The sequence below is a fragment of the Dromaius novaehollandiae genome, chromosome 15 (genome assembly GCF_036370855.1).
Source record: "Dromaius novaehollandiae isolate bDroNov1 chromosome 15, bDroNov1.hap1, whole genome shotgun sequence".
NCBI classification, from domain to species: domain Eukaryota; kingdom Metazoa; phylum Chordata; class Aves; order Casuariiformes; family Dromaiidae; genus Dromaius; species Dromaius novaehollandiae.
In genome coordinates, this window is record NC_088112.1 from 3,332,685 (window position 1) to 3,355,200 (window position 22,516).

General features: G+C 40.5%; 1 protein-coding gene across 1 annotated transcript in view; it reads right to left on the minus strand.

Annotated features, from left to right (window-relative positions):
• The window catches only part of CTNNA1 (catenin alpha 1), a 120,320-nt gene that overhangs the window by 66,034 nt on the left and 31,770 nt on the right, over window positions 1-22,516 (minus strand). The window contains exon 7 of the mRNA XM_026097704.2: window positions 20,290-20,493. Within this exon, the coding sequence (XP_025953489.1) occupies window positions 20,290-20,493 (204 nt within the window). The remainder of the gene's footprint in view (window positions 1-20,289; window positions 20,494-22,516) is intronic.

Here is a 22,516-nt window from a genome sequence, read left to right on the forward strand (position 1 = left end):
GCTCCCTGCAGGGCTCACGAGCGCGGGCTCCCCAGCGGTGCTCCTCCCCGCTTAGGTCGCCTAGCAGGCCAAGCGTGGGTTACGGCGCCAGCTGGGAGCGTGGCATTTCCAACAGGACTGCCTTGCCAGCGTCTCAGCAGGGACAAACGGGCCGTGTCATTTAAAGATGTCAGGCCACCAACACACGACCTCTGCTTTGAATTATAACCAGCTAGAAAATGTCAGAGAAATACATCCCTGAATAAACGTAATGATCAAAGTCACCGGGCTTCAATAACAAGAGAAAAGTTTGATTTAGACAAGTGGCAAATTCCCAGACACAACCCAAAAGGCTTGATACAGGCTGATGACAGAAAAAAGAACAAGTTTCAGGAGGTCCCGAGATGGTTACACCCATCTGAACAGCCAGCAAAAATAATTTCAGTAACTAAGCTGTAGCTGCACATACTTTTTTGCAAAAGGTTTAGTTGAAACACGTTCTCATGGGTTTTAAATGCCAGCTGGCTAACTGTGCCTCAAATCCTTCTAACATTTCAAAGAAATACATGATAAATCTATCTTTTAGACAAACTTTAAAACAGGGTAATTTTAAGACAAAAAAGCATCTCTTTAAAATCCTAAACCGGTTGTTTTCACAAGCAAAGGTAAGACATGTAAGAGGGGAAAAAATGATATTCTGAAAATACTATGCCAATCCTTTAAGTGCAAGTAGTAACAAGAAAATGTCAACCTCACGAGCAACGTGCCATTGAAACTAGGCAATGGTAAGACAACTACAACAGAGACAGACAGACTCAAGTATCTGACCAGAAAAGACTACACAAATGAACTGAAAATTGAAGTATGTTTGGGAAAGTGTTGATCCTCTCCTAAGTATATAGGCTAAGGAGCAAAATTCAGTCCAAGTGTTCATTCACCATAAAATCTTAAAGTTAATATTTAATCTGTGCTTAAAAAAAAACACCTTAAGAGTTGTTATGAAATCACTGCGGTCCAATTAACAGTTTCATTACCATTAGATACTAGGAAAACAATTATACTGTAATGCATTAAACCTCTGCCACAGTTGACATCATGAACCATGCATTTGGGGATTTATCCCATGAAACAGGAGAGACTTAATGACTACCACTGAATCATTCATTGAACTTCATATTTTTGCCATGAGCGACTAAAGAGGTTTGGCTACTGAGGGCATTGAGCAAACATTTCTGGGATTAAAAGTAACCAAAACGTTATGTTAGTTGTTCTGCCGTTTTTAATCGACAAGGTCTAAGAAATAGAACTTTTTCTTCTTTCTTAGTTTGCTAAAAGACCAAAGACAAATATACACAAAGATCATTTGAGAACAACTGAACTGGCAGCACAAGAAACAACAGGTAGGAGCTGAACAGTGACCAGAGCGCGGTATTTGGCCATCCATGAGTTAAACGTACCATCTCCTTCCCAAAACAACACCCTAACACTTCCAACACATGCACGAGCCAAACTAAGGTGATATTCTCCACTACCAGGAAGTTTAAGAAACTCCAATAAATCCTCCTTTTAAACAAAAATGAAATATTTTATTATTTTAAGCGAAACTCAGGTAAAGCGCCCCTGTTCTCTCTCAGCAGGCTCTACTACTTATATTTTCAATCCTTAGACAAACCTAGGCAGAGAGTGAGCAAGCTATTACTTCTTTCACCCATAAAAAAGGTGCAGAACATCCACTATTTGATATACGGGCATTATGCTCTATACCAGTTTAAAAAGCAGCCTTATCTCACAAAAACTCTGCAAGTAAAAGAAGGCTCATCCATCAAGAAGGTTCTTAAATAATGAATGGGTCATAACTCTTTACAGTCAAAAGCAATTAATTTTCTGTATTCTAATCCAGGGAATAAATCTGAAAAATCCATTCTAATGGCTCTGAATCTGAAGGCAGTGCTGCAGCTGAATTTTTAATTTTAAAATACAGGAGCAGCATGGACTTCTGCCGTTTAAACACACAATCTTTTACCAAACAGAACAGCCTTACTACATATTTAATTGGTAGAACAGGTTTTGCTAGACCACATGAGATTAAAGACAGCACTAGATACAGGAAATGCATTTCAAATAGAAAGATCTTTCCAAGATACTTCTCAACTGTACGGCTACAAAATTCTTGAAATATCCTTTAAGGGTACAAAATACTCTAGAAAAGCTTATTGCAAAAAGCAGCGTTTACTTTCGTGATTGCAAAGAACTAAAAATACTGAGAAGACTGAATGTGAAATCCAGCTCAGCCCTACAGTATTTTATTATGATGTACTTGCTCTCTTTCCTGCAACAAACTCCTAAATAATCCATCACATATCCAGAACCTCTGCTTCAAAAGCCATATGCTGGATAACTGGGACTACGAATCTGTGCTCTCAGAGAGATTCCTTCAACCCTGACACAACCTTAAGTTTTTAATCTTTCAGACAAGAAAATTGTAAAATTAATAGAGCTCTTACTAAAGCTAATAATGACACAATCTGTTAATAGCAAGAACATGGAAAAGGACACAGAATATTAATGGGTTTCTGTCACTAAGGGCATCACACAATACTTAACTATGGAAAAACACGTAGGCAATCCCCTCCATTAAAGACACTGCTGGAAGTTTTGTTAGCAACCTCTGCTCTGAGTGAATCAAAGTTTAGCTAACCAAACTGCAAGTCAATTCCAGAAGGGACTCGCCAGGCACATCTTCAGTATGCACCTATCAAAGCATACGTGCCAGGAATGAACGACTGATTTGGGAAAATCACGTGGTAGGCCATTCTGCAAGCCCCATGTCAAACCACATACCCTTCATTTAAAGAACAGAGAGGTAGTAAAGCATGATCTGTACTGTCCTTAGGATAAGAGGACATGCTTCAGCAAAGATGTGGAACTACTTATTGATCTAACCCAGCCGTGAAGCAAACCATCCCCAAACAGGCAGCAACATCTGCTGTGGCAAGGTCTACAGAGACTTTCAGAATTACTCCGTACTTGAAATTCTGGCTGAATAATTTAAATGTTACAGGATTCCTGCTCATCTTTCCAGATAGTTTTGAAGATGGAGATACTTAGAAACTTAGCTGCACTGGTAAGACTGCAAGTTCGTTACCTAGGGGAAGCAGCAGCCAGTCGTAAGCCATACTGGGCAATGGATAAAAAGACCAAGCGTAGACAGGCAAGAGTTTGCTAACTCATAACTCCTACAGACAGCTGGAAGCCATATAGATACGAAGTGCATCTTCAGGGTTCAGATTGTCAAGAATTTAAAAGCCACAGGCTAGACAGGAAGAAAAACGCCTCTAGTTTATGTACCTCTCTGTAGATGACCAATTTAGCTCAGGGACATCCATCAGCAGTATGGCAGCTGTGAAACTTTGAAATAAGGGAGCATCAACTACATGACAGATGCCTTTTTCCTGCAATTAGCATCCAGTCCTAAGACACCAGGAACTTCAGAGAGGTTAAGGTTAGACCTTTGATTAGATCGGACTACTGAAAAAATACTGTAAGCTTTGGCAGGTATTACAGCTCTAACATGACTCCACTTTCCTGAGCAAAACAAATAATAACAGATACCTTTGACAAGTTACTACAATACACAGTGACGGTTCACTTTTAAAAGAAATCCATGTATTCTCTAGGTCAGATTTTCCACTCCAGGTATTTCTGCAGGGACTTACTATTGACTGTTCCAGGTACAGACTCCAGTTTCCTACGACCCAAAAGGAGAGCGAAGGGTCCCTTAGGCTTGAGCCCAGCCTAGCGTCACAGGCGCAGTGGAAGGCGGCATGGGGATTGCTTGTGGTTCTTTGAAACCTTCCAGCACAGCTGAAGCCAAGGCACCTTCTAATATGCACTTGCCATATCAAGAATAACAAATGAATATTGGGTTTGGGCACTAAAAAGCTATTTAAATGGCTGTCTGGCAGCCCCTGGAATACTTTTCTAGCTGGATACATCACTGGCTCACGCTGCTCGCCATGCCAATACACATTCCTGTACTGAAAATACCGTTTCCAGTGATCACTCATGGGAATATACAGGTGTCTACTTGAGATGCAGGAATACCATTTAATTTCCACAATATACAACAAAGAAGAGATCAGCAATTATACTACTTATAAGTAACACATTTTAAATGTCATATATGAAACAAACTTTTGCCAGTTATGTTAGTTTGCTTATAGATGGAGAGCAAGTCTCCATTTTAGACCAGCTAAAATAAGTCACTCTTTTGGATGAGGGACATCTGCTGCCCACAGCTAAAATAATTTAACATCCATATTTTCCACCACAAAACATAACATAACAATGAAATCGGGACTTAATGCAGTTCAGATAGACACAAATCACATGCTACAACTTGCATATTCTTTCAGCACTGAGAATTGCCAAATGAGTTGCAATGTCTCTTCCACTCCAAGTTTGGGATTATTTTGCAATTTAGGCATTTGTTGACAAATCTGGAACTTGGAGAAAACCACCACTTTGTTCCAAATCTGAGAAGTGTTTATGGAAAGAATTCAAAGCTCTTCAGCACTGCTCCCACGCTTCAGAGGAGTACTCTGCCGAGCAGGAGCCAGAACACCAGAAAACACAAGAAAAGCAGAGAAGTTTCTGTGCACTTCAGATGCATGCACAAAAGCATCAATATTATAGGGAGGTCTGGAAAGTGAATGTGTTCAATACCTTACCTTAACACAGCTCAGGACTAGTCCAGGACTTTGGCAAGGCTAACGGCTGTCTGAGAGCACACCATAAAACACTGCAGACAAATGGAAAGCCCTGACGAAGTGGAGAACCACTCTAGTGCACCACGCAGATAAATTTCAGGGATATTACCCCTTCATATCTACATCTGTCTTTGGACAACGATTAATTTGACAAAGCATGCCAGTGAGATTGCATCCAGACACATGAAAACCTTTTATGCTAGATTCAAATGAGCCAAAACTATCAGACCACTTTTTTTTCAGCTCAGTGGGTACTTCATCATTTGAATAAACCAAAGCAAAGCTGCATCCTCAAAATAGGAAGTTCTTGACATCTGTTTTCCATGTCATTTATTCAAAAATAGTAATCTTCATCAGGCAAAATAGTAAGTGATCACCAGTTTTAAAAAGAGTTTTAAGCGTTCATGCAAACCCAGCCACGTTGAGTTACATTCTGTTCCCTGAAAGTCCACCAACTTCAGTCCATGCTGTAATAGTAAGTAAAAGTAAGTCTAGTCCATACTTCGACACTAACAGCCAGGTATCAACTGGGAACCACACAAATACAAGGAACCCACTCCAGAGAGAATGAGATATGTAAACAACAACAAAACAACCCAAACCCCATTCCTCTGAAACACTTAATCATGCATACATATGCAATAAGTAAAAAATATAGGTATCGCTTCTTGGTGATTATTAAATCCTTCCTTAGTGATTATTAAAACAGCTTCTAGCAAGGCCATTACACAGGCTGATTTCTCATGTTTTGACAAGTGTTTTTTTTTCTTTATGTAATGTAGTTATAAATGAAAAAGACCTATTTTTACCAATATCTATTACCAAAAGCATTCTACTGCCTTTGAAACAGATATTTCAAATTAGTCACATATTTCTAGCCTTTTCAGTAGCAATACTCAGTCATACTTCCTCATGTATGAGAGCTGTAATTTGCAGCTTTACTCTTGCACAGAGAGAGCCCATTTCCTAACAGAAATGGGAAATGGGAAGAACATAGGTTTTTCTTCCTCCAAATTTCACACACTCTTTTGGCTTTAATGGCAGCTCTCCAAAATGTTCAGGGCTACTCCAGCCTAAAACACATTCCTAATGCCATATAAATTGCTCCAGATTGCCACCTAATCTCTTGGTAAATGCTCGGTCTGGTTTGTAATCAGTTAACATCTTGATGACTATCAAATCAAGAAAATATGAAGTGTTAAGTTTCAATCCCAAGCCATGCAGGAATCCAGTTACTAAATAGCTAGGTTGAACACACACAGGCACAACCCCCCCCCCCCCGTTCTGCTCTAACTGCATGGGGATCTAGCAGTTAGATTCAGATACCTTCACAGGCTTTCAGTAAACAAACTGAGCTGGTCTTCTTTTAGGCAAAAGTGGAATCAAATCATTAAAATTGCACAATCTGCATCTTCTTTTCAGTAAGAGATAAAAAAAATTGGAAAACTGAAATTGGCAATAACATACTCTAAAACTGACACTGGTTTTCATTAAACCACATATGCTTTAAAAATTGCTACGTTATCCTAGTTTATGTTAAGTCGCCATGATCCTACAGGGACAAAGTTAGGATAACCACTATCAGCCAGATTTTAACACAGCTTTAACAGAGCAAGCACACCTGAAATCTTTAGCAAAATGCAAGAGGTTTATAGCTCTTATTAGTTTGAACATGTCAGACTAGAACGAAGGATGAAGTCTGAGAGCACCTTGAGCTTTTTATTCAGATCTTCAGAACAGCTTGGCCGAGCTCAGCAGCTGCAAACTTCAGGATGGGAGGCAGCTTTGGAAGTACCAAAAGTTCGAGTGAATGCTATCATCAAACTACAAGTTTTTAAAGTCGTATTTTTTTAAATGCAATATGACCCTGGATGTCCAAAAAGCTTGCTATCACTGAAACAACTAAACAGTCAAAAGAAGTTTTCTAGTTGAGTCCTTTGAGAGGCAAGTTGAAGGGCTTTGACTTGCAATTGGTTAAACCTGCAAAGCTTCCCCCTTACCCTAGCCGACACATGCAGCCTAGGCACTCTCTGCCCTCTCCTATCTCATATCAAAGAGCACCAAATGTAGTGGGGTTACTCTTCAGGAGGCCCAGTGTCCCACTTAACCTTCAGGGGGTTTGCAGGCTTGATTCCTGCCTTCACCTGCTCCAACCGCCCTCTCCTTGGGTTGCCTCTGGCGTAAGGACTCGGCGTGCTGCCGCCGGCAAGCCGCTCCAGGCTGCTCCGCTGCGGCTAGCTGCATGGTTCAGGGTGCAAAAACCAAACAGGCCGGATCTCATTCCCTGGGCTATTCAGGGACAGAGACACTCAACCCCCAACTCTTGTTAAATCCACACAAAGAGCAAAACAAAATGCACAGCGTAAAATCAGTGAGTTTGCCCCAACTGCATTCTGCAACCAATACGCCCCTTGCAATCTTAAGGTATAGGTCTATTTAAAACCCACGGAAGTAACCAAATTGCTGATAAAAGCCCAATTTTAAATATATAGTGTTCCTTTTTGCTACGTGCAGATGAAAACCAGGCCAGATTACTGCTGATTGTAGAGCAATCAGGTGAGAATAATCCAACATCCAAACTGCTCTCAAACAACAACTGACAAGCTCAGGAAGGACAGCATAATATTTTGTCAATACTTCCAGCTGTTTCCTCACAAAACAAATTTTGTTGAATTACAACTAGTTAAACAAAGTTGGATACAGGTCAATTCGACTCACTTGCTGTAGCTGAGGGGAGAGCAGCAGACTGCAAGGCTGGAGGGGGGGGAACGTCTCCGAATACCAAACGAGGGGGACAAAACACAATCCCGCAGCATCCACGAGCCAGCTGCTCGGGCTGGTGAGTAATGCACTCTCGCAGAGTCTCTTTTTATGCTTAATTTCCCCCTTTTATGTTAATTGGTATCCTAATCTAAAGAATATCTCAAGTTTTTTCTCTGTAAATTAAACGAACAAATAGATCCATCAAGAAATATGAAAAGCACGTCTCAAGCTTAGACCTGAAGTAATTGTAAAAGCCCTAAAATATTCCATACTTTACATGCACGTGAATGGCTTTAGAAATAGAACAACTAAAATTGGAACAACACAGACCCCTGCAAAACTCAAATTAAAAAGAGCGAGCCAAGAGAGCATATGCCCTTTCCAAGAGGAAGGGAACGCATTATGAATCTGGGAAGAAAGCCACCTAACTCCTGGCAAGACAGCTTGGAGAAACAGATAATAAAACAATCCTACCGATACAGTCATAAGACATTCAAAACGAGAATTAACGTATCCTTTATTCATTATTAGAAATATAAATAGCTTTAGCTTGTGACATTTTTATGTAGGTCCTATTGAAAGGGAGTCGGCAGCCTTAACTCGCAACACAGCAAAGAATATTGGATATGAAGTTGTCTTCGACGGGAAGCAAGAGGCATTACAAACTGGAAATAACATCAAAAGCTGCCTAGCTGTCCAGGGACTAGGTAACAAGCACCTCCCGCCTCACCAGCACCAAAAAGTACCAGACAAGCATCTCCCCTGCCTCCCACACACGATAACTTCACTTCCCCCCAAACGACAAAAGCGCTTGAAATTAGACCAAAAATTAAGTGGTGCTGGCCGGCACGGTGACAACGTTGGCCTCCAGCTACGACAGCACTTCTAGCAGCTCCTTCTACCTTCAGCACTACAGCGGGTGACTCGCTGACGAGCCGTACAGGAGCAGAAAGGCACTACAGCGTGACGGGCCTAACGCCATACTTTACGGAGACACTATCAAGCCATTATTTACTAAGCCAACTAATTAGCCAGCCGCTGTTGCAGATAACGAGGGAGCATTAAAGTATTTAGAATTTGAGCAGAAGCTTGACACATACAAAGCGGCTGCCCTTCTTTGAGCGAAAATGAATGTCAACGGGAAATAAACCATTTAGGAGGTGTCAGTACATGCGAGGCAGAGCAGCAAAGCAGTACCATTTGTAAGATAAATGTTCAAAAAAAGGGAAGCAAAGGAAAGGGCAATAAGGGAGGCAGAGGAACCGTAGGTTTTTATTGTATCATGCACTAGTAAAGAAACCATTAGGTAGATGATAAAGAAAAAGCCGTTCAAAACAAATAAAAATCATGTACAGAAACATACAGTCCTGTGCATAGAAATATGGAAATAAAATGTACTCGAGCTGACAGTACTCTGAAAACCCCAGTTCATTCAATTCAGTCTTGCATCGAAAAACAAATTTTAACTGAATACAAGGTTCAGCACAGTCCAGTACTAAAACAACCTTTCCCTTTACATGCACGCTGCTCCACAAGCAGGTAATACAATCAGAGCCAAAGAGCAAGGCTACCAAATGTATAAAATAATCTGTCTATTAGAAATTACAGCAGACACACTCCCCGTATATAGGCAACACGATAGAGTCTTGCCCTTTCAGAAACATTTCCTAAACATCATCCATCAGACTCCATGATTTAGAGAGGGAAACTGCACACGCACTCTCTCCAAACACCTAACAATAACAGGAGATGCTTCCACTATAAAATTCATTCTGGTAAAAATGTGCAAGTAGCTTAGCTTGTTGGTGCCAAGCACTGAAATTGCCAGCTTTACATTATCCATGAATAATGTCTTCATGATAGGATATGGGGTAGGATCAGGCTACGAAGATGTACTGCTCAATTACCACCGTTTCGGTCTACGCACGTATCCCTCATTTGATCTCCTCCATTTTAGTAGTAGTTTCTACAGTCAAACTCAGCAGCATTTGTGTACACAGTGCAAGACCATAAACTTTTAAGTCTGTGAAGACTCTCTGTCCTCCTCCATTATGGGCCTAACTTAAAAGATGCAACAGAAAGCAAAGTGACCATCCTGTGGGCCATTTAGCTGCAAAAGGATCAGCCTTTCAGCTGCAAGGCAGAATAGCTTTGAACCTTGTTTTCTTTCATTTCAGTTATTTCTGCATTAAATTCTCATTTCTTGGCTTTTTTCAGTTCACTGACCTCTAGAATTGGGATTTTTTTGACTCCTGGAGAGGTGCCCAAGAAACTCATTCTGCCTCTAGGAAATTCACAGTTTGGCATTTAAGGAGAACAGTATCAAATGATATAGCTGCAGTCCTATTTTGTACTCGACATCAGAGCTCTCATGTCACCTTCTTCCCCCTAGATGACTCAATAAAGGCCGTTCAAAAGTTTTCAAAACTTGTCCTCAAAGTAAAGGTTCAAAGATGTAGTAGAGAAAAAGAGCAAGAAAGGCCCACAAGTTATCAGGAGAATACAAAACTATATGCAGGATCTCAGGAAGAGGCTCAGGAAATTGGTTGGACTGCGTACGGACCAGAAGAAGTTGACTGTTGAGGTGGGCAAGACACACACATGAACTCTTTAGAAAAAGAAATGACATTCAAACCACGTGGACACAGAAGTCACCTGGTTTCAAAGGGTTGTTAACAAGGCCAGCAGAAGGTGAGCAGTTGCTGAGCCTCCCCACACGCAGAATTAAACACCGGGGTTTAAGTGGCATGGTCCAACTCCTATCAAAGAGAGTGTTTTGATTAAAACTAATGCATACTTAAAAGCATGTACAGTATCAGGTCGAAAAACTTGGGGTTATCACAAAAAAGGAAGTATTATGACTTAGCGGGGGGGGGGTCCATCACTGACATTCACAGCTGTAATTCAACTTCTGAGAATCTAGAAAAGAAAGAACATCTATGAAAACCTTTCTAACATAGATATAGGACAGACTATGCATACCACAGAAGTCCCAGAATTGTCTTCCTATTCAGGAAACTTTTTCTTTTTTTGTTAAAGCATCATATACCAGTGTTACGAATTATTTTCTTCTTCTCTAATGAACCTGAGACCTGTCAATGAGAACAGTCTCAAGTTGATATCAGGAAAGAAAACAGATTTATGCACTTGAGATTTATCTGTATTTTGATATGAGAGCTGTCTTGAAGAAGTTACAAGAAGATACTTCAGCATCTCTAGCATTCCTTAATATTTCTCCTAAAACTGTAAAGCATACACACATAAATGACGATGTAACTATGTTCGTACATCAAGACAACATAGGAAAATCTAACATCAGAGTTATATGAATTCTTGTATAGTTAAAGATATTAAATGAGTTCACTCCCCTGAATTGCCTCAATGCACAGCCTCACACCGCCAGGTCAGATCTTAAATTTGTCACTATACAAAAATGAAACAAAAAAATGCCTTTCAGGTGGGAGCCTTAGTCTAAAATTCAGTTAATTTAGCACGAAGGCAAAAAGCAGCACATTTTTTTTTTATTTTTAAGGAGTACCTCTTTTAAATAGGAGACCAAAATATACTCCATAAAATCAAGTAGACCAAAGACAAGCTAAAATCAAAATCTGGCTCAAGCAAGCAGCAGAAAGGACTAGAGGGCCAGAGGAGCTCCCCACCAAGTATGCTTGCCTACTGCTCAAACACATTCACCTAACAGAACAAATTGGTCTGCAAATACCAAAACTAACTTGTTTGCATCCACGAGAACTGTAATTCATTTCCCTCAGAATTATTCCATCACACACTCCCTTGTCTCCTGAGAATTTCCTTTGCACTGCAGAGACACTTTATCTACCAACCTGGAGAAACACTTCAAAGAAAAACTTTTTTTCAAAAAAAAAAAAAAAGACAAAACAAAAAAACTCTTTTGTTTTCAAAACCTTTCCATTTTTCAAAGAACTACTAGACCTTATTTTGCAAATTCTTTCTACAGGTTTTATGAAGTAACTGATAACATCAATTCACATTACTATATTCAGTAGAACACAGATGACAGGACCTCAGGCCTACAGTGTACAGAAAAAGATTCAGAGCAGAGAAGTGATTTTTTTCCTGCCACATATGGAAGCAGCAGAGTGCCCAATGAACAGCAAAATCAGGTTGGCTTGACAGTCAAAGGTTAACATACATGCAATGTGAGTCAATACCCACAAACAGCTGCACATCACGCAACACTTAACTTCAACCTGAGACATACAGAAGCTGAAGAAAAATACATTCAATTTATAAAGGCAGAGCTATTTGTGAAAGCAAGCTTAGATGGATGTTACCTTGCCTTTTCACTGACAACAGCTAATATTGCAAAGGCCCCGTTTTTCCCTCTGTGGGAAAGCTTTTATTAATTTGCACCGAGAAAAAACACATCTTTTAGCATGCCCTTGCAAGGAACTTCTTGGCCCGAGAGCCTAGGATTTTGTTGCTGTTTTAAAAAAACCTCTCTTTCAGAGCATCAATTCAGCAGCAATAACCTTGACTTTTCAAATATACAATTTCCAAAGTCACAAAGCAAGTCTTCTCAAATAGTTTTGAGCAGAAGATTTGTGAACTCTGGCATACATGCATTTTTTTCTGCTCTTTTCCTCCTCTGCCCATTTATCTGTATTTCCCCTCATTCCATGTCTTCCCTAGACCACTAGCGGGACAAGTAGAGGTCCAATACCGCAAGCGTTCTCCAACAGGCAGAGATGCCGCCTAACTAAAAGAGATGGGCTGCAAAGCCCTGCTGAAGAGAGCCTTGGAAAAACGACTGCTGAAGAAACAAAGTCCCTGCACAGATCAGAAGCAGCCCAAATTTTCCCCTGTATTTGAATGGTCTTCCAAGACACAGCTTAACCCTCCTCCTTTCCGTAGACAAGAAGAGGATTAAGTCAGTCTTCTGCCTCTACTTCCATTTAAGAGGGCTGCCATTACTTGAGTAAGACACAAATGCTAATGATTCTGTATAGCTTCAGTTGCCTTTCTGCGACCAAGGAGGCCTGCAGCTCCAGCACACAGCGGTAACATTACAGAGTATGTAAATGAAACAGGATAAAACAGGTTAAGCAGAGTAAGAGCGTGGTCTAGATGTTAAATGAACTATCTAGAATAGGGTTGCAGTCAAGACTGATGCAGCTTGCAAGGAGATCTTAAAAGGAAAAAAAAAATTAAAGAGCTATTAGAAGGCAAGAAAACAGAGCACAACAATTTCGCATACCACCAGATAACCGGAGAGGATATTAGTATTACCAGACAGTAACAAAGAGCCAAGTGTGCAGGGACAATGACTACCCTCATTCTCTCCCTTCATTATCTTCCCCTTCCCATTTTGCAGAAAGATTGGAATTTAATCCAAAGTTTGTATCAGATCAAGGCTAAAAGGGGAAAAAAAGGGGGGGAGGGGCCTGGGGCTTCAGATGCAAGCATTTGCTGTAATGCAAAAACTGCAGTGTTCTGACTTCGTATTAACTCCACCAACCCCGTCCTCCAACAAGAGGGAGGTTAAAAAGCCAAGCTGTGTGTGTAATACTTTTGCAGGCTGAGAGCACGATCCTGCTGGAGGCTAAAACGCTGTTTATCTACAGATCAGTAACCACTGTGCAAACTTACATGCCCTCTTCCATCCATATGCCTTGATTTCGGCTTTGAGAGAGTACTCGAGTATCACTGAAGAGAGTTTCGGTAAGGGTGACTAAATAACATAAGCACAAACAGTCCAAGCGTTTTCCTATCAAATGCTAGAACTGTAACAAATCAGGTCACAAAACACAGCGTTTTGAAGCACAGTCCATAGGCAACGTTCTAACATACTCACCTAAAAAAATGTTTTTGCAGCTCAACAAAAGCAAAATGCCACAAAATGCCAGAATGTCATTTCACCACCAAGTGCACGCGGCTTATTATTTCAGGGTTTCCTTACACAAATCTTCAACATCCTTTGACCACTATTAAATTGAGAAAAGTCTGGATGTGCAACGTAACATTAGAAAACAGTGGACAGGTTTTAACACTGGACACCATACATCTACCAAGAAATGAAAAATAGATGTTTCATCATTAAAAAACAGACAGGGTGCAGGAGGGAAGGAGAGACCAGGTAAGACGGAAACCTTCAGTGTCGCACAAGGCATGTACAGCAGTCCAGTTCAAGGACAGCATCAGAGGGTTCGCTTCTGCTACGCACACGCTCACACCCATCGCAGGAGCATTTCGAGCAAGGGCAGCAACCCCTCTTCTTTGAAATGTAGCAAGAATCTGCACCAAAAATCCTGAAAAGCGTGGAAAGACTCAAACGGAGCACAGCTACATAAGACGCTTTAGACTAAATCCCAACTACTGTCAAATCTATTCAGTTTAAAAGTTATTGCTTCTTGTTCAGCACAGAAATGCTGGTAAAGGCATAAAGAAGTGATGCAGGATTGAAAGAGACTGCTGAGCCCATTCCTGAACTAGGCTTCAGGTAGGAGAGCTGTGCTTGGTGGGTTTCTGTAAGAGGGAATTAAGACAGCCACATTCTTCTTTAATCGAGGCACTGCAGAGCAGAAAGGCTGCCCTGGGCCTGGCAAAGTATTTCAGGACTTTCAGATCATGCTCCAGCTTTAAACGAATTCCTCGCCTCCGCCAAGACAGGCTGAGCTAGGATTTACTGCGGGCTGCGACAAAGGGCGAACGGACTGACAAGATTTGTTTCAGTGCTCCTGGGTCGCTCTCCCTTGCCCTCTGCGGCTGAGCACCCTCACCATCACAGTTGGGTTTGCCGTCTCCAAACCAGTGTTTCTGGCCATCTGTTGGGATGCGCTCGGCTGGGATGACAGGCAGGTAAAACTTTTAAACTGGGCACTCGACGAGGCACCGGAAGTTTTGCACGGGTTGGCTTCCATCTATTTCCATAGGCTTTGTGTTACCACTGAAGAAATAAAACTTCCCAGAATATCTTCGAGAAATACGTCCGCGCTAAGTCCAAAGCCAGGCTGATGTTCTGTGGCTAAGCAACCTGTTAGCTAGTTTCTACAGCTCCAGAATGCCCCGTTGTTACAGTTTTAAATTCTAATACTATTCACCTGGCTTCATTCAAAGCATGCTGAATTATTTACTGGATGTCATCCTGCAAGCATTAACCACTTAAACTGTATTACTTCAGCAATTTAATGTTTTTAAAAGCAGTATCTTTGACAAAGTGATAATGTCTATGGAAATTGGTGCCTAGTTTAACACAGTGTTGCTCTTTTTACTGAGCAGCAAAGTCCACGACAGGGAAATCCACCCGGGCTTTCACACAATGTCCGTCACCTCAGTATCCGAGCATCTCCAGCCGACAGAAATGCGGTATTTGAACAGGAAGGGCAGATTATCTGAAGGCAGAATGCCTGTTCAGTATTTTTTATCAGCGCAGAGATAAATACAGATCAGTCTGCCATTTTAATTCACATATATTTCCAAGAAACAGTTGCTTTCACTAAAAGGGCTGTGCAAAAGCCCTTTCAAATACATAGGTACTTGCTGTAAATAAGTTTAACGGTCCTGTGCAAATTTACGTGCGTTCCTTTCCACGCCTGGCTCCCTGGAGGGAATGCAAAGTTATGGGTCACCATTATTAATAGCACAATTCAGAGCACATCTCCAGGCTGTGTCTCACATGTGTGTCGGGAATAAAAACACCCTTTGCTGGTAGTTCTGAATACAGAATTACTTCTCCCAAAAGAAATGGAAGACTCAGCCTAAGCACTTTCTTGCTCATTCATTTTCAAGCACCACAGAGATGCTCAAAGAAACTTAGGAAAGTAAATCAGAGCAAGCAAGATCTAAAAACCAGCTTCCTTGCTCAGAGTGATACAACTCCAAGCATTTAGCAAATTATGAGACTATCAAGTCCAAAAATAGAAATTTTGAGATGTACTTCAGATATTCAGAGAGCCAAGACCACTGTCCAGCATGCAAGAGCTCCTATCAGGCAGGGCAGTACCACATTACAATAGATCCTGATGCTTAATGTATTTTGGATTCAACAGCTTCATTCACCTTGGAGGTATGCTATGCAACTTGTAAATCAGGTTAAAAACTGGTACTAGAAAAACAACACACACACACACACCCCCCCAAACACCCAACCACAGTACTCAACCCCTTGAGGCGAAACACTGTATGTAAACTGGAAAAATCAGTTGAAGTAATCTGTGCCTGGACTGCCTGCTCTAAAGTTGGCCCCAAACAGTTTCTCTCCATTTGCTGCCAAGCGCCTCTAATGCAATCCAGACAGCCACGGACCCAGTCGGAATTAATATGAAAGCACTAAAATTCCCGTTGAAACAGGACCTGTCAAGCCACTTTACGTAACAGGATTTATTATTTCCAAATGTAGTAACAAGGGATTTTATTGTACAAGAGCACGCTGTACACAAACGAGCTTTGGGTTTGCATTCCACATTAGCCAATCCCGAATATTTGGCAATGTTTATGGCAGTACAAAGTCTTTGGTACCTGTGTGTGTGAAGGGCTAGCCTACAGGCATTAGAAATTGCTGGGATACAGAATATACCTCACAAAGAGAGTTCTTTCCACACTGCTATGCATACTAAATAAAACTGGATGCCTCTGATCACTGCTGTTGAATACCTCCAAAACAGTGTTTGTGGAAAGAAACCCAAATGTCCCAATCCCTTAGGCCATTTGCATCAAGGAATAAAATGGATTTTCAAAAGCTTAAGGAAGCCTTTCTTTCCCAGGCTTAGGTCAGTCAGATAAGGCAGTACAGCAAATTGATATCTTCTGCAAGTTCAATGTAGTCAAACTGAGCGCAGAATGAAAACTTGTGTTTTAGTTTCCGGCTCATGTCCCGCAGCCTGCTTTCTAACCTGCTAAACCCCAGTCTCAAAAACCATGATCTCCTATGTTTATTCTGTTTAACAAAGCAGATAACCTCAAGCCATTCAAGTTCTGCAGTAATAACATCCATGGAGAGCTGCACCCAGAAGCACACGCTGTGTCAGGACTTAAAGTTTATAGGATTTTGTTTCCTCTCCATTCTGTACATTGCTTAGAAACGCAGAAATACTTCAGCTCTATCCACCCACTATTCTTTTTTATGCATGCGCTTCAGCTAGTTTAGATTATTTAACAGCAATGAAAGCTATGTGTATAAAGCTGAGGCAGAGCTGAGTAGCACAGTACACGAAAGAGGTTAGCAAGAATTGTATCTGCCCTCCACATTGAGAAAGGTATTATACCATTTGCCTGTGCGAAGGCAATACTGGGGTAAATTGGAAGTATTGTCCAAAAGTATTCCACTTCATGGATTTTTTTCTGTGGCAAATTGTCGCGAGTCAATATCTACCTACCTAAGATTACCAAGTTAGACACAAAACAGAGTTTTTCTTATATTTTGTTACATTGTTGAACTCAAGACCCTAGTTTTTGCGAGTTCTTTGTTAGAGTAAACTTAATCTTGAACGTCATTTAAGTTGACCCTTTGAGACAGGAGCAGACGACAGAACAAAGTCCAATATCAACATCCAATAAAACTCAAATATGCTTTGAAATTTTTCCATTTAATTAATAAAAGACATACCAAGCATGCCTGAATGCAACATCACACAAACATCTAAATCTTGCCAGAAATAAGTTATAACTTTGCTGCAACTGATGCAGTCAGTTTATTGCATTCTAGGCAGTTGATCTCAGATTCAAGACCTTGGACTACTCTGCTTTTACCACGCTAGGCAGGATCAATACTGAATTTTGTTAGGCCTTCCCATGCTCGCTTTGCTGTTCAGCACTACCCATAAAAGTAAAGCTATTCAAGGTAATCAAATCACTCCCGTACAGATACTCACATTAGGTGTTTGAGTCAGGGAGGGATCTGCAACACAGGTTTAAAAAGAAAACCTATTTTCTGCTTGTGGCTTATAAACCAAGAGACTAGGTAATAAAATAGTAGATGGAGTTTACATCATTTAGCCTGCCCAAGTCTGGCTACTCTTCTGTTTTGAAAATGGTAAGACAGGTGTGTCAGACAGGGAAGGCAATAAAACGCACAGGAATCGAAGCAAAGGGGACACGAAATTTTGTAAGGAACTACTGACCAAGCCACTCTTGCTCTCCTTTTAGCGCTACGATGACTGGCTTCATCACTATGCCAGCAGATGCATGGCACAAGAGACCCTGTAATTCGGTTCCTTTGTTGCTGAAAACTGTGTTCAGATAGAAACTTCTACCATACATTGTAAGGCAGCCTGCAATGCTGTCCCCTACGGCCAGGCCAAGAGACACAGTCAATCTATGGGTCCAAAACACTAGGTTTTGAGTTATAAACTGTCTAGGAAAAAGCTTTTCTTTTGCTAAAAGATCTGGAGGGAAAAAAAACTAACAAAAAAAGCACACATGCAGAAGCTGGAGGAAGTCACTAGAACAGAAGGCATTTGAAACTAAAAAGGAATCTGCCTCAAGACATGCCAGTGCTTCAACCTTTTCAGCGTGTTCCTCATCCACTCTTTGGTTTGAGTTTTTACACTTGGCCAATAAATACCTCTTATTCCTGCACTCAAATGAGATTTATGATGCACTGCAAGTACTGTGCAATTAACAGATTTAATGCCTGATTCATTTCCCTCTTCAAAGGGAGCTTAGGGAAAAGCAAAACAGGAGATGGCTGGATTCTGTAGCTGTGAGTATATCATACATATACATGATATAATGCTTCCTCTACCACTATTGTAAGTCAGCACATCCCTACTTTTCTTGTACACACATCAATCCTTTTTTGCTCTTTAGGTCCCTGGCTATTATTCATTCTTTAGTTTAATCATTTTGAGATTTTTCTACCTTCAGTATGGATTTTTACACACCATCCCATATTTTCACCATAATTTATCAATTGCTTTTTCCACTCCATTTCACCGAATTTCTAATCTCATTTTCCCAACTACACCGTCTACAATCATAACATAGCAGTGACTTTAAAAAATTCAATACGCTTCACTAATTTCACAATGTGTTAAAAGAGATAACATAGGGAATACATTATTTCCATCTCAGGGTGATTACTTTAGCTTGCGTATCAGAGACAACAGCATACAACTAGAGGAGTAAGATATGCATTTAGGCAAAAGGAATTCAAAGCCCTGAAATCTCACATAGGTATTGACCAACTATTAATGAGAGAAACCCAAGCAAATCTCTTACGTGCACGACTGAGCATTTACCTCTTCTGCGTTTTTAATCAGCATATGGTAGATGTTTTATTCTCGCTCATGCTAATAGGGATTCATCCAATGCAGCGGCACAGCTGCTTGAGCTGTTATTATAGATGCATCATATACTAATAAAACACCCTGATCAGACAGGAATTCTAAAGGACACAACTTAGTGGTTTGCTTCCGGGCTGCAGTCTTAAGTTCTCCATAATGTCAGCGCTGAGGGCGAGCTACTTTCACAAGCAATTAAGAAAGACTACATGAGGTGCCTAGCTCAGTCTGCAGGTTATACAGGACTTGTCTTTCAGTTCTGTACAATTACTTTGTCCTTGTCTCTTACCAGTAAACAGAAATCCTTATTTTTCTTTCCATCTACTATTCACTGTAAGCCTCTGTTCTCTAAATTACACCAGCCTAATTCACACCTGGCAGCCTCTGGACCATTTTTACTTCAGGTTGAAGGAGTTTTGGCCAAAAGAAAACATTTTGAAGGTAAGGGTACATAACATTGCGATGTTCCTGAATAAATCCTACTGTCTACAGACAGTATTTCTGAGCTAAGTTTTACCTCAAACATGTACTTCGGAAATTTAAAAATGACTTCCCCTCATCCCACTAAGACTTCTTTCTCCCATTTGACTTGCCATGGTGCTGCGATCCATTTAGTTGGCTTTGCTAAGTTGTTGCCATTTCTGCAACTTTTCACCTGGCATCTACCCACTTTGACAGTACTTAAGTTGAAAGACTAGACATATTGTAAGTCTTATGGTATCCCAGTTCATCTCTCAACACACCAAAAGCTATTCAGATTATCCACTAGGCTAAGAATAAAGAGGCAACAGGGAAAAAAACAAGAAGTTCAATAACACATCATGGTGCCATCAAATGCAGAGGCTCATGTGCATGACACTTATTCCAACTGTAGAATCACTCTCAAGCTTCAAATATATTATGTATATTAAATATAGGTTGCCTAAATGCTGATATAAATATTGGACTCAGAGCAGTTTTCTTCCAAACTGTTTTCAAGATTTCTTATTAAATATTTAACGTTTAACTTGTACACCACCTTTGTTCAAATGGAGTAGCAGCAGCAATTAACCTGATTCTGAAAATCTATGCCTTTAGCTAAAAAAGATTATGCATTTAAACTTTCTAAGCTTCAAAAGAAGTGGAAAAAGTGGTAATTTTCCATAAGCCGAGTTACGTTACAAAAACTGAGGGAAAAGAAAGACTCTATAATTCTCTGTAATTTCTATACAAAATTTAAGAGACAAACTTAAAACATAAAAACATAGTACTAAAAGGTTACTTCATTTTGATGATAATAGTTTCTCCGAAGAACAGAGATCGGTTTTAGGATAAGTATCATGGATGATCTAAATATGTTTGACCCCTCTTCCATTTTGGCCTTCTGACATACCTTTCAGTATGGTTACAGGCTAACGTTCAAATTCTGATCAGGAACAGGATAAACCAGCTTCAAGGCACAAAGCTTTGATTTCATGTTTTAGATCGTCACATGGAGTTAAAAACAGAAAAACTAAACAAACAGAACAGAAGATACTCACGTTCCCCATGTATTCTGAAAGCAGATCCTGCAAGGCCTGTCGCACTGCATTACACTCGGCAACGATACGTTCCCGCCGGTCATCACGTGTGCAGGATGAATCAGCCATTAAGGCTGCTCCACTAATGATGCTCTCCAGGCGCTCTTCCAGGGAAGGCCTAAAACGTTCTTCGCTGAAGGTTGATGGATCCACAATAATTTGTTTCTAGTAAAATAAAGGTTTTGGAAATTAGCAACTGGACTCACAAGTAAGTTACTGCTAGGTCAAAAAGACCAACATTTACAGTAAACCCTTCATTAGGCATAAAAGGAAACAAAACACAATTTTGGCACTGAGGGCAATTTTCGCAAGCAGTTTAGTAAAATTACTAAAAGGTTTCCCAACAGATTAAGTTGCTAGTCATTTCTTAGACTGCTTTGACAGCTAAACAAAAGTTGGCCACAAGAAGTCTCATTACATGAATGGCAAAATCAAATGTGCCAGCATAAATAAGGTTCAAAGTATGGAATTCTTTCTTAACTCTATGTCAATCTGGACATGCCTTAACTATTTAAGTTGTCAAATATAATTACTGCATCATGAAGAAAAAACAGGAAAAACAAACATCCAAAATTAGCCCTATATATAGTGCTCTGTTGTCCTACTTTATCCAGTCTTTCTTTCTCTTTGCCATTATGCAAATATGAAGGTAAATACAATGGTATTCTCAAAAATTTTAAATGAAACATCAACACGAATGTTTGAAATAGCACAGAAATCAATTTCTTCAAGGCAGAAAAGCATCACAGGTCTATCTTAGCAGAGTATATTAGTATTAACAGTTATACCGGGAATGCTAAGGCTGAATCAGCAATTCTGAGGAATTTCAAGGGGCCAATAACACCACCTACAAAAATTTTGCAGGAAGAAGCTGTACAGTATACATCACCTTGGGAGGATTTTCTAGTGGTTTATCTAAATAGGTTCTGCAATTTATCATGGAAAATGATTTAGCCGTTTCAAGGTTTGGTGGTTTGTTTAGGTTTTGGGTCCCCCCTCGTTAAGGGAAGGGGGAGGATGTTGCTAGCTCTTTATAAAAGAAGCCCCAAACTTTTTGAAATAATAGTTTTCAGGGTCAGTTTGTATTTTGGCTAACTTCACATTAATGTCACAGCCACTACTTCCCTTCCCAGACCGCACAATTAGCCTCCCTGATGAACTACGCAGCATTTGCAGCCCATTTAAAATACAGTGCATACTGTTCCAGTAGTCTCTTTATTTTTGCTGGAACTTTTAGCCATGAAGACAATACAGTGGTAATATGCTACGACTCCAAAACCGCACTGTATGAAAGAGAGATGCAGAGGTAATGACTATCTTGATACCTTCTGGCAAGCATTTAATATTTGGCCATCACAGTAAAAACATTGGGGTGCCAGAGAGAGCAGTGGAGGGGGCTGGGAACCTCTCTTACAAGAGCCCAATAATACTTGAATGTTAACAGGAGATGAGGTACAGGAATAACTGCTGCAGAAAACCTCAGCACATTTGCTTTGTCCACCTCTTCTGGCAAGGGCAGGCAGCCCAAGCGATCGCCCGGCGCCCAGGCAGGCTGGCCTGTCGAGCGAGCCCCGCTGCTCCCAGGCAGCCTCGCGGATCACGGGAAAAGCTCCAAAGCTCCCTGTGAATGGCAGCACTCAAAAAGACAAAACACAAAGCAAAAAAACCCAAACAAACAAAAAAAAAAAACCCCACCTCTGGCCATGTATTAGAGGGCTTATATAGTAAAATATGGCCCTATATTAGAAATCATATTAAACGGTTTGAGCTAGATTAGCCAGTGCGTGAGCTTGGACTGAACTGTTTCTTCAAGTTTAAATACCAAAGCCAGTCCTTAATGTTGTGTGCTGTTACAGAAACCGCCTGCCTGAATCTGAGCTTTTGAGTGCTAACCAGATGCACATTCTTAAAATTTATGTAGCTGAACACACAACCAGTGAAGTTTAAGAAAACCAGTCAAAGATCAAAATAACCATGACATTGTCCTATTACCTACGAGTTCATGTAGAAACACTTTAGATGGGGCACAGGGAGAAGTCAACAGTATTTTTCCATTAAGGAGAGGGTAAAAGAAGTCAGGAAACACGGCAGACAAAGTAACATAGGGGACCTAGAGTCTCAAGAACAAAAAGGAGAGAGCGAACAATACTTGACAAAAACAAAAGTAGACCCTCATTCAGAAAATATT